General features: G+C 45.3%; 2 protein-coding genes and 1 long non-coding RNA gene across 3 annotated transcripts; all 3 read right to left on the bottom strand.

Annotated features, from left to right (window-relative positions):
• Positions 1 to 200: 200 nt before the first annotated feature.
• Positions 201 to 2605, bottom strand: LOC112571814. The gene is made up of 2 exons (XM_025251120.1): positions 2567 to 2605; positions 201 to 1592 (listed from the first exon to the last, which is right to left on the bottom strand). Exon 2 carries the CDS (start codon positions 1379 to 1381, stop codon positions 821 to 823), a length of 561 nt encoding a protein of 186 aa, XP_025106905.1. The 5' UTR covers positions 1382 to 1592; positions 2567 to 2605; the 3' UTR covers positions 201 to 820.
• Positions 2606 to 2750: 145 nt separating this feature from the next.
• Positions 2751 to 4118, bottom strand: LOC112572101 (protein starmaker-like). The gene is made up of 2 exons (XM_025251632.1): positions 3869 to 4118; positions 2751 to 3529 (listed from the first exon to the last, which is right to left on the bottom strand). The coding sequence occupies exons 1-2, from the start codon at positions 4116 to 4118 to the stop codon at positions 2751 to 2753; spliced, it is 1029 nt and encodes a 342-aa protein (XP_025107417.1).
• Positions 4119 to 9811: 5693 nt separating this feature from the next.
• On the bottom strand, positions 9812 to 11940 carry LOC112571816. Its single transcript, XR_003100890.1, has 3 exons — positions 11915 to 11940; positions 11146 to 11352; positions 9812 to 10697 (listed from the first exon to the last, which is right to left on the bottom strand). It is a non-coding gene; the product is annotated as an uncharacterized LOC112571816 (long non-coding RNA).
• Positions 11941 to 13226: the final 1286 nt, after the last annotated feature.

Here is a 13226-nt window from a genome sequence, read left to right as displayed (position 1 = left end):
TCAGTAGTTGAGCAGATGACTGAGCCGATGGTTGTGGCTGCTCGCAAACAATCCTGATTGTGGATCACTAGGCAGATCGCTGAATAGACAGCTGAAGACACAGGTGGATCGCTGGATGAATAGCTGGGTGGATATATAGATGCTTAAACCACAACACTGTCCACGTTAAAATAATATTATTTCTTGTAGGAGTAGTCAGAAAATTGTACTCTGGACTTCTCTTCGATAGCTTAATTTTCTTTTGAAGACTAAAACAGCAGTAAAAGTTTTAATCTAATATCACAATAATAACTAGATTGAAAAAGACAGCATCCAAAATTGTTTCTTTTCCCAAATGCCAGTAACACTAGTTAAGTTTCTCCTCTAACCAGACTATCATGTTTTTCTGTTTTACATGTCATCTTTTCGTTCGCCAGTGTACTTGTCCTTTTTGCTGTAAATGTAACTAAATAAAAAATGCCTCTGTCAGAAGTTTGTGAATTCAAGAAATTTAATAAATTTGTCTGAGGTTAGAGTAATGTTAAAAAATATATCTCAACAGCTGTGATATATTAGCTGTCATCATTTTAATGCTACTATTCATCTGCAAAATCATTATTAAAGAAGAAACAGGTAACTAACACTGTGAAGCTTTGTTCCGACACAGTGTGTGTGGATTTAAGAAGAAGAGGAAAGACCGATGGTGAAGCCTGATTCTTGGGGTAGTTAACAGTAAATTAATGTTTATAACGGCTGGGAGTTTGCTTTCCTCAGAAAGGGCCTTTTATCAATGTCCCCTCAGGTATTTTCTACACGATTTATAAAACCTAAACCCACTTATTTAAACCTCAATAACCTTTCCTTTACTAGAATTACGAGGTCTGTATATGTGACCACTGAAGCGCGACGAACTTGGACGAAGGTTTCTCAGATTACCCAGCATGCCGAGCTGGGTATCAAACGACCCGTGGCATCTCGAGTCTTCCGCTGAAACGTCAATAATCATATCAAAACCTTCGTCGTCATTTCCGTTTGCCGTTGCCTCGTTGGACATGTGAACGTCGATGAAATCTTCTCCCTCGCTGGATACAGATTCTATATCGGGTAGCACGTGCGGGTCATGGTTTGACCTGGTGACCTCTTGCGTGCTGTTGCGGACGATGATGTCCGCGAGGCTTATTTCGCGGAACTGGGTGGGGATGAGGTCGTACACGGGCCAGTTCTGTGCGTAGCGATTGATAGCCTGATGGAACTGTGATTGAAACTGCACGCTGTCCGTCCGCAAGGACGGGGGGTCGGGGGACTTGAAGACGTAGCGGAAGAGGAAAGGAACGAAGCCTCCGGCAGCTGTAGCCAGAAGCTGGTTGGTGGAGGACACGCTGTAGGCGTCGCCGAAGGCCATGACGACGACAAAGAGGAGAAAGAGGAGGATGTAACCAAAGCTCCAGGCAGCGGCCGTGAAGGTGACGTAGAGAGGACCCGGCGCCCCGCAGTAGTCCAGGCAGATGGTGTCGTAGAAGAACTTTTCGGGGGTGAAAGGGGTGTCACGCTTGTCTAGGAACAAAAGCAGACTCGAAGTCTGCCACTGAGGAATCCCTGCTTTTACAGCAACTCTGTGGCCAGAAAAAAAAATGCAAATATGAATGGGAACATGATCTCGAGCGCGGCACGCACTCATGCGCATTGATATCTGTGGTTATTTGTGGAAATATTTAGTGATGACTAGGTACAGAGGGTTTTCACTCGATCCAGTAAATGAATAAATCAATCAAGAAGACACGTAACAAACAAAACAGCCTAAAACTCAGCTGATCATCGGGTATCCGCCCACCCATCCAAACAATCAAACTACCCGCGAAAACACGCAAAAGTAATGAATGCTGTTAGGAATAAAGAGAATAATTGAAGGAATAAAGGAGGAAGAAAAGCCAAATAGAGAGATAAAAATTAATAAACGAGGGAAAAATGGTAAAAAGAAAAAATAAGTGAATGTGAGAACGTACATAGAAAGGGAGGAAGGGAGAAAGAAATGAAGGAATACCTTATTTCAGGGATGCACAACCTACGGCCCGCGGGCCATATCCGGCCCGCGAAACTTCTGCCCACAGTGCAGGAAATCGGCATGTTAGTAATAAAAGAAGACCGAAAAAACACGAAAAAAAAAAAAAGGAAGAAGAAGTATTTATCCCGACGTAGGGGCGTTTCCCAATCTTTTTTTTCGATGGACGAACATTTCGATTCAGTGCTCCGACTTGGTGTCTCTACGATGAGGCCGGACATTCAGAAGTTGGTTTCGGGAAAACAACTTCAAATATCCCACTAATTACTACATAATTAATGGTAAGTACAACTTGTTTCTAATAAAAATGGTATCTGCTCTATTTTTTTTTTCCTTTTTGTATTTTTGCGGTGAAGTGGCCCGCGACACGGCTGTCCGAAATGGATATGGCCCGCAGGCCGAAAAAGGTTGGGCATCACTGGTCTAAGTTGATTCAATATACTTAACATAAAACACTCAATACAAAATACTCAATACTCAGACTTTTGTGCAGAAGTAAGTGTAAAACATAATAAGAGAAACAAGTACCTGACTGCTGCTTCCAAACCCCCTTCTTGTTGTCACTGTTGCCAGGGCCGCGAGAGCCATCCCGGGCCCGGGACAGACGATCTCTCCGGCCCCTTGTACTTTTACAATCTGAGTCTCAGACTGACCAAAGCCGGGCCCCCTTGACAGCCGCGGGCCTGGGTACACCAGACCCCTCCCCCTCTCGTCAGGCCTGACTGTTGCTGTCAGCATCCTCCACACAATCAGAAGATGGTTTCCCTGATTGACTTTTTTCACTTTTCTTCAAGGAGCTCATCCTGTCCGAATGTCTTATGTCCTTCTTAAGAACATTTTTTGTAGCCTTCACCTTTGCTTCATCATCTACAGACTTCTCATTCTTCCTTTTAGAATGCCGACTTCGTTTTTCTTCCCTCCATGATCTTCTGGTGCCATCTTGGTCAGAGTCTTGATCACTGTCACTGTGCCTGTGAAAATCTGGTGACCGGCTGTCCACAAGCCTGCCAGTGTTGCCTCTAGGAGCATCTTGATCAATGTAGCCATGCTTGTTCCTTCGGCTGCTAACAGAATCATCTTGCTCATAGTGTCTATAGTCCGCCTCATAGTTTCCGCAACGTATGTTATCCCTGTGGCCATCATAATCTACATAATCAGGACAACGGTGTTCAATATCATACTCGGAAGGTAGCAACCTGCGGTCCCCACCACTTTTACGTGTGTGGCTCTCCAAGTGCCTAGTGTCTCTGTCATGCACCCGGAAACCTGCTTGCACCTCTGCACCACTCTCACTTTGACTCCTGTACTCTGACCTAGACCTATCATCAAATTCTGCATCAGTAAAACGTCCATGCTTATCTCCATGGGAAGTACTGCTGTAGTTTGGCTGGACATCTGCAGGACCCTTTTCCAAGTTTCTTGCCGAGATAGATGGTGGGAATTCTAAATCCATCAATGATGGGATTTTTCCCTTCTGACCAAGTTTCAACCCTGTAACTTGTGCATTATTTGACATAGAGGTATTTTTGTTTTTCTCCTTCCCTTTAAAATTTTTTCTAGATTTGGTTTTTTTCTTGGAACCTGGCTTGATATTAAATGTTTTCTCCTTCTGAGTCAGGTTCTTCACTTTTTCTGACAGCAGAGGATCCACAGCTCATGTCTTGCTTCCAGACCTTAGAAGAGCGTGAAGGGCCTGGAGAGTCATGCCTGTTACTTCCCTTCAGTTTTCTCTTACGCATTTTCTCTTGATTGTTCTTTTCCAACTGTATCTATCAGGTGACCAACTCTTATCATCCTCTTCTGACAAATATGGATGGGCGTGTTTCTTACGCCTTAAACTTTCATGAAGCAGTTCTTCATCAGAATCAGAATACTGATCTGAATTCCACTGTCGGCTTCTCTCTTGACGAACATCAACCACCAAGTAGTTCTCCTCTTGGACTGTTCTGTGATGATCACTTCTTCTTACATCTCCATAACCCTCTTCTTTACATTGGCTGCTGTGGTTTCTCTCCAACTTATCTCTGCCTGGATACTGACTACGATTGCAGCTGTCACTGTTTTCACTGCTGTGCGGCATGGTTTTTGTGGATCTCTTAGAGTTATGTTGTAGCAATGACTCTCTTCCTTCACTGTAGCTGGTGGTCATATCAAGAAAGTGGCTGTCACTACCTCCTTCTTGATTTCTGTGACCTCTCAGTCTCTGTCTTTCGTAGTCATCATGCAGCAGTCTATCACTACTCAGACTTCTCTCGCTGCTTCGAGAAGGAGAATCATAACTGCTGGATCTTGCTCTATAATTAGAACTTCTGTAAGATCAAATTTGCCTGCATTTTCTTTGTTCTTCCCTCTGAACTTGGAATGCAGAAACTTTTCCCGGTCTTTTAAATGACATTTTGTTTCTTAAAAAATTGTGGCACCTACTTTAATTTGTACACTTAGAAAAAAATGTAAAAAAAAATGTAAGAAAAATGAACGCAAAAGTGGCAAAATGTAAAGGTATTAAATTAAATATTGGGCATATATGGGCGGACGAAGGTGTATGCTGTATCAACTAACAGCTTTTGCAGCTCCATCTTTTGAGTGGCACTTAGATGATCCTTCCACCCACTAATCGTAACTAAAGAGCTGTCCAATGGAGGACAGGCTGGTTGGGGCCTTGAGGGGCCCTGCCTTTCCTGGTCCTGGGGTCTAGAGGGCTGTGGGATGATGTGTGGGATGGCCCTTACCGCTGCCGCGGCACCATCCCCAACACCTCCCGAGGTTGCTGAATCCCCAGCAACTTCTTGTCGTACTTGCTGTAGGACGTATGGTCCTCGACGTTGCTGGGGGGACGCCTGCTGGGGGGACGCCTGCTGGGGGGGCGCCTGCTGGGGGGACGCCTGCTGGGGGACGCCTGCTGAAAATAATAATTAAAAAGACTTCATTAATGCATATGTGTGTTAGTGTACATTGGAAACAATCATTAAATTTAGATCAGAGATTTGTGGAACAGGGATCAGAGAAGAGACATGCAGAAGATAGACGAGAGAAAGTCAGCCAAACAAAAAATCAACAGCACTAGATCCGAACGCCTGAAGGAACAATACAGACAAAGATATACAAAACTAAACAAAGAGGTAGAGAAGATGACAAAGTCTGACAAAAGAGACTACCCGAGAAACTGGCAGATGAAGCTGAAAAGCAGGAAGGAAAAATGAGCTGAAGACTGTAACCTACATGGTTTTAATAAGGTTCAGGTATACCCTTATAATCTGCTTTCTGCATTAGATTGGTACAATGCCTCAGCAGATCCCGCCAAAACTAGCAACAACGCCGGACTACCGGCCCTCTACAATTATATAAGGGTGATATGATAGTTTGAATGTTGTTATCTACAGAGAGATATAACCGTATTTTCGTGTATTTTGTACATCATTTAAAGTGCGAATTATAACTGTGTCGCGTAACTCTGGGAAGAGCCCGTGGAGATGGTACAGGTTGTGATTCCGTCCTTCGGCCTATCACACTCTCGATACCTCTACCAAATCACGTCGACATTTACCGCGTACTCTCACACTAAACTGCTTATAAATTAACACCTTTAATTAGCTCGAGCCCCCAATCACTCCGTGGCTAACGCATGATAGACAGGTGGTCACTGTGGCTTATCCCAGCCCACACTACAGCCCCTCTTTACCCCCATCCACTAGTGATGCGGTCTGGCTTCCCATTCACTCCTGTGTCCAGCGGGTGACAATAAAAGGTAGCGTTGTTGTCCTGTTTCATTTGCGTCGCGGACTTCTATAATTAACGGGCGTAGGCTGATTGATGCTCTCCCCTTCTCTGAGAGATCCCCTGTACCGACAACTACCACCCTGCATTCCAACCTGACTTTGATCTATGTCATGATGTAAGCGGTCCGCAGTCACGGGCTTACTGATTGCAGGGGAGATAAACAGTGGTGAGACTTCCGCTGGCCGCGACTATTTCTTTCCCACTGACTTTTCTACGCATGCGCGAACTCGTTGCTACGATGATAATCCTTGACCTCGTCCCTGCGAAAACGGAAAGCGCGCACGAAGAAATTAACACAAACGTGTACCATGGCAGTCTCTGTTTGCAAAAATAAATCCTGCCTTTCTCTTGTACTGGGTGAAAGAGTGATTGAAGAAAGAGTATTGGTTACACTAAAGGTAAGTGTTTACTCTTCGCTCTTGATGATTTTTAACTTTGCACTTTTTAAACTTTTTTAAACAGTTGGGATAGTGCTGGTGTCTTGTTTTCGCTTGTCAAGAACTGTGCATTTTGTAACAAAAGATAATCATTAATTAAATGGTAGGTGTAGAGTGCTCGTCGCTGCTGATCAGTGAATTAGAAATGAAGCATATGTGTGTTCATTGACATAGATTGAATACATTTTGAAAGTATAATGCAACGGAAATTTTCTCAGGAGATCCTGCCACAAGCACATAACTACATCATCTGTAGCTGTAAAGGAAATGAGACAGAGTTTGATGCAGTGATAAGGGCAGACATAACGGAGTTTCTTCGTCACTGTCGTATTCCTGACAATTCTGTGTCTCCGGCAGTTGACTGTCCTCTAACTGCGGAGACGGCTTCGCTGCTTTGATGTCGTTACTGCGGGCACGTGCAGGGCCGTCAACAAGGGGCCTGACTGTGTACACAGCACTGTCATCAACTGGCTGGCTGGTGATATTACAGGTACTCCGGCCGCTCCGCTCATGGAATCTGTCCCGCTGCACTTCTGCTTGGCTCTGCCGTCGTTGTGGTTGCCGCTGTTGTAGTTGCACCGGCTTGTCTTGAAACTTTTCTCTTGAAATCGGCCGGCGATCAATGCCTCGGCATTTCACTCCTCCGATACTACAGACGAACGTGGCTTCAACGCCCTTGTATGACAGTCTGGGTTCAAATTCCAATTCACCTTTGCCTAGGCTGCGAAAGCCTGCCTTGTGAATAACTGAATGGTGGACAAAGACATCTTGACCGCCATTATCAGGTGTGATGAATCCCCATCCTTTTGCCACGTTGAACCACCTGCAGAAACCTCGCCTTCTGCCCCCTCCACCATCGCTGTCATGGGAAGGTGCTGGTCGCTGGCCGCCCCGTTGTCTTGTCTGCTGTCGTCGCATACATTTCTGTTTGTGCTGACGATCAGCCTCGAAGGGGAAATCACTTTGCTGTGTCGTGTGAAGCCGGGAGGCCGCCTCCATCTCCAGCTGTGTTACTCGTGCAGTCAGACGATGTATCTCATCCTCCCTGTCATTACACATCTCCTCTCTCTCTACCCGTCGGGCCATCTTAAGGAGATCGACAAAAGAAGACCCATGGTCGGCCAGGTGTCTGGACGTTTCACGTCGGACCTGGCTGTGTTTAAGTCCTTTCACAAAGCGTGTCGCCAGGTGTGTACTGGATATGGCGTCGCTCAGCAGGCGGTTTGCTTTCGCCTGTAAATTTCGCAGTGTCGCAGCATATTCGATGACCGCCTCCTCACTCTGCTGTCGGCGGTTATAAAAACTGGCAACAATGTCTATAACATCTCTCCGCTCGCCGTATGCCTCTCTCAACACATCCAAAATCTTTTCCGGCGTGTCTATCATGTCATGAGGGAACATCAGCACTCGCCGTCTAGCAGGTCCCTCCAGCGCGTTGAGAACATAGACACACGCGGCACTCTCCGGCATCGGGCTTAGGGCAAGAGCTATCTCCACCTCTCTTTCAAACTCGTCGACACTTGGCCCTCCGGCAAACTTCTGAAGGCGGACTAAATGACACGTTCGTACAGCCTCTGCTGTACTGTCACCATCTGCAGCCATTGTGTACACCTGCTGACTCTGATCCTGCTCGCAGCGCCAAAGATGTAACCGAGTGGTAAGGTGGGGTTGTATGGTGACAACAACAGTTCAACACTCGAACCAAAAAGGCAGGAACAGTCAGCAGGTGTGCGACCCTTTATTTCTTGTACGATGGTCACGGCTGCGTCTTATATATGGGATCAAAAGACCCAGGTACACAGGGATCAACGGCAACATATATTTCATCTGGTAAAAGATATTATGTATGCAGATAATAAAGAAATGATGGAAAGAATTATTGAAAAGTTACTAACTGATGAAGTACTAAGTAAGTATATTCATGTTCAAGATTATATCAAGAAAAATCTTTTAGACAGGAAAAGTGTATGGGCCATATGTCTTAGGGAAGGCTACCCATACGTGGTAACAACACAAATTAGTACTACTAGTTATCACATGACAAAATGCAACATGAGGGATTTACCTGCGCACCACGTCCACGTCCACGTCCCCGTCCCCTTCCCCGTGCACGACCGCGACTGAGGTCTCTATCAAAATTTACTTCTTTCGGCATTGTCTGCAGACTGGACTGATTGCGTGACGTATGGTCTTTCGTCTCATACGATGTTTTCGTCATCAATACGTCACGCATTCTGAAAACCTTCGTCATTCACGTTCTTATTCACGCACTTCCACATTGTTGTGGAAATCAAATAGTGCAGTGGTCCAATCGGCAATTATAAATGGTCTAATCCAGTGATTCTCAAAGTGGTCCGCGGATGCAGTTCCTTCATTGCGTGGGATCCCCACGCTGGCAGACAGGCGAGGGAAAGAAAGAAGGAACTGTACAGGTTGACAGTAAATAAAGGATTCGCTTGTTTCCCTGTGTTTCCATCCTGTCAAACATCTGTCAGCCTCTAACATTCATTGTTTGGGGTCGCTAGCGTCTGGATGGGTAGAAAGGAGACAGTGTTGCACCCATATGAACTTCGAGAGATAATTAAAATTGTCATAATATTAATAATTTTACAGTACATTCTTGTTCAGAGAACTTTCTGATGTGAACTTCAGTCAGCTGCTATGCCACTAAGACGACCAAAAGTGCAGACTGAGGTAGACGGGTGCTAGATGATGGAGATGATGTAGGCGTCACCGTTGGCGAGAAAACGATCACCTGCCTGACACTCACCTGTTCTCCCCGTCTCCCTCACAGGTAACCCGTTCAGAGGGGATTAGACACACCTGAGTCTTGCCGTCTGCACAGCTGTCAAGTCGGGTGCTGAGTCAGGTTACTGACAATTACTTAGCAGTCGGGTGAGACAAACACCATGACGCCTGTAGCTGGGTGCAGTCTACCGTAACTGATACCTACACACCTAATACCAAAGCAGGTGCAATTTACGGGCGACAGCAGTTAGCTGCCTTTCTGTGATGGCCATAATCAGTCTTTTTTTTTAATTTTTGTTTTCGCAGACAATTTATTTCTCATTAAGCACGAAAGTTGTTCAGATACGCACACGTATAGCAAGTAGTCCACATCAACACCGGAAGTGGTCTACACAACACATCGGAGTGAAGGTCACATGCATGCATAATTCTCCGAAATCATCCATACCTCCACGTAATACCTACAAGCTCTCTGTAGCTACAGCTCACACTGTAAGGCCATTATCAGCCGAACTGCTAGGTCTAGCATTTTTATAATTACAGGTAACTCTGAAGTAACCTAGCTCTGGTATACACCTACGGTCCCAGGTTACGGCGCCTCTCCAACTCCAGGAGAGCACTTCATTAACCACGTGACATAAGCTTCTCGTCCTCTCTCACATGAGGGGCACCACGGCCTCGACGATAGATTAACGTGCGCGATAATTAGTTGTCCTGAACCTGAGGAAGTTTAAGTGCACGAGTACGAACTAGAACAGAAAGCCTAGACATGATAGCACACTGACAAGAAGCCCTCTGTCTGACTCGGATGACCTGACAGTAGGTAGGAGTTGTTTCTACTTAATGTACTTCATTATTTGGGGGAAGAGGGTTGAGGTGGTGAGTGAGTGAATGAATGTAGCAATGTGGGAAGCTATTCACAACACTAGTTTTCAAAACTAAAAGTGGATTCTCTCACTGGCACCGTACCTGTGGGTAGACTACATCGCTGTGTCCACTTTTGAAGTGAAAGCCGCGAGAAAATCTGAGGCGGTGAGATCAAACGATACATCAGAAGAAAAGAGTGTGAAGGTAAAATAACACATTGCGATAAAATCGCAGCAGAAGCAAAGGCTGAAGCTGCTTTTCTGACACATATAATCATATTTATATATGTACAGTTATATAGTTATAGCCAATGGAAAATACAGGAAATGTGCTGGGTAATAGAACCATGTAGGGATCAGTTCTTGTATAATGACCTTTGACAACTAATCTCGTTTGTGACATTAAGCAGTTTGAAGAGCTGATTAAGTGATGAGACTCCGTGCGGTTTCTGTAGCAGGGGTTGTTTTACAGGGTGGGGTTGCTAGCCCCACGCCCGACCCTCCTCCTTCCTCCGAGCTTGTTCATCCGGCAGGTTCCCCGGGGAGTTTCCAGGAGGAGTTAGGAGACTCCATGGTCTGGGTTAATATGCATGAACAGACTTTATAGAAAGATATGAACACGTACAGTTACTCTAACAGGACCAGCTCAAGTCAGCGAGCGCAAGGTGCGCTACTAGCCAATGACCTACAGGTGAGCCGCTAGGAACGTTTGCTTACCCAGACGTTCCTGAAGACATGGGGTGGCAGCCAGGATGCTCTGGAGGATGCCCTCGTTGTTCTCAGACCCCAGGGCATCCAGCATCCTCTCGTAGTCACCTTGGTACTGCGCACCTGCCACAAAGAGAGCCAGGCAGCCCTATAGTCACAAGACTCCTCGCGGACTAGCCACAGAGAGGGAGGGACAATGCGTGGCGTCACACAATACAAATAAAGATACGAGTCCCAACGGATGTCCACATGTAGCGTTCACACGATGAGAGAAATGGGGAAATGAACGCTCAGAACGCTACCTTTGGTCACGTGTCAGTAGAGTAGACAGAGGATAAACACACTCTCTCCCCCTCCGCATCACCGCATGTGAGGATGGGGGTGCGTGCGTGTCTTTGTATGTGTGTCAACGTGTGTGTGTGTCTCGCGCTGGGAGAGAATAATGTGTGTGTGTTAGTGTTAGTATGTGTGTTTGTGTGTCTGTTTGTGCGTGTTTAGCGTATGTTTTAAACTATGATGAGTTGCTGTTCTTGCTGCTAGCGACTAGTTTCCGGCGGAAGCAGAAACTCACTGTCAGGCCCATCGCGGGCTACGCACGGCTTGACGCTGGAGAACTGTCTGGCCACATCGGAGATGATGAGGGCGTCACATGCCACCTTCTTCAGGACCCGCTGGTGCTCCGGGGCCACCAGGTAGGCCGCCTCCTGTCCCTCCTGTACCCTCCGCAAGCTGCACCAACCCTGACGATGTCAGGGCTCCCAGCATCTCACGTACGTAACTGCACACCACAGAACACAGCGCACGTCACTAAAACATGACATGACACCGCGCACGTCACTGCACACGACAGAACACAGAGGGAGTAATGATAATGTAATAAGTAATGATGATATAAGGGAGCAATGATAAGGAGTATTGATGGGAGTAATTGTGATAAATGGCGTCGCCACGCTTGACAGAACACAGAATGTCACTGAACACATCACATGACTGAACACAGCACGTGACTGCACACGACACACTTCAGTGACTGTATGATAACCCCACACAAAACAAACCAGACACGAAGCAGTGGGTAGACACGGGTAGACATGTCCTAACCCTGGCTGAACAGCGATTTCTGGCAGCCACCCGACCTACAGAAGCTTCTCGCTCTTGCTAACAGATGGACCAGCCGTGAAGCCCGGATGAACAAGGAAAACAAACATCTCAGTGTAGATTTCCATATGCCCACTCCTCTCCCCTCCCCCTCTCACCTAGAGGGCGCCGTGTACATGTCTTCAGTTCCTCCTGCCACTATAGACCTGTGCAGGTCGAAGGAATGTCCTCCGTCTACTTACCGCTCCTTCAGCTTGGCTTTGTCGGCCCATGCTGCCTCTCTACAGCCCTGCTATCAAAACCTGGCATGTTACTTTAGTTACACCAACAAAACAGAAAATGTTTTTCAAATAATTTTATTTAGATATTTAAAGACTTTTTCCTAAACCATTTATGAGTTATTTTTTTCCACAACCGTTACAAAATTATTACAATATGAACAAAATTGATTAAAATGTTGCCAAAGCATGCCCAATTTGTTCCATTTTTTTTTCCATACACACCAAGCTTTTTTCCCTATGCAACACCTTTACTAGAAACAGGAATTAAGTGATGACCATTAGTAGATGACACCTTTCAGGATGCTTCCAGTGAGTGATAAAGTCACAACCCAAAGCTCAAGTCAAATGCTGTGGAGCACTGCACAGCAATATCATATAAATATGGTATCTTGTACAGCTCAAAGTTAGCAAATACCCTTTCACACATATACATTCTCCTGACAATTTTGAAAGTCACTTTTCCCCCTCTGTCATACTCTTCAGCTAAATAAAAGATTCTATAGAATCAATCTTTAGCAAAATAACTATCATGCCATCAATCTGCATGATGAAGCTGTTGTTTTAGCCCTGCTTCCAAAATTCTTTGTACAAAGGTGAAACACCATGACCCTACTTATCACTTCATCTTAACATGTGTTGGAAGCATTCCTAACAGCATTCATCCTTAAGCAAAACTTTTGTCAGCAAGCAGCAATATGTCATTACACTGTGTTGTTACCCTGTTAACATCTTTAATTTCATGACTAGGCTTAGCTTTTAATAATCCCCCACCCCCCCAAAAAAAAAAATTCAAACAAGTCTTCTAGCACATTCAAGTTTAATTGCTTATGTGACTCTCTCACAGACACACATGTAAACAAGTAAAAATGAAATATGAACCACTGAATTTCTTTAAGACATGAATGAAAATTACAGAATTTTCCTCCATACACTGCACAAATACAACCATATTACAGATCTCAACTGATGCGGAGTGGCTGCATCATCACAAACTACGAGGTCAGGAAAGAGGTTAACCCCATAAACATGGAGAAGACAATGCGAAAGAGTGGTCAAGCATCAAACATTTGCCAAAATCAGCAAACATTTCGATGTTTTCATACAGGAGACTTTCAAAAGCTTCTCCTTTCTATGTTCAGCAGCAACATGTGTTAATCATTGTTTGTTGTCAACACAGTCCAGCATATTTTTCACCAACACTTTCTGAATCGTAAGGGAAGACCTATAAGGGTGGGATGGGTGTACAGACTGGCCAACATTTAGTACTATCCTA

Source organism: Pomacea canaliculata, linkage group LG9 (assembly GCF_003073045.1).
Source record: "Pomacea canaliculata isolate SZHN2017 linkage group LG9, ASM307304v1, whole genome shotgun sequence".
NCBI classification, from domain to species: Eukaryota; Metazoa; Mollusca; class Gastropoda; order Architaenioglossa; family Ampullariidae; genus Pomacea; species Pomacea canaliculata.
The sequence above is the reverse complement of the archived record's forward strand: the minus strand, read 5'-3'. Positions and strand labels throughout refer to the sequence as shown.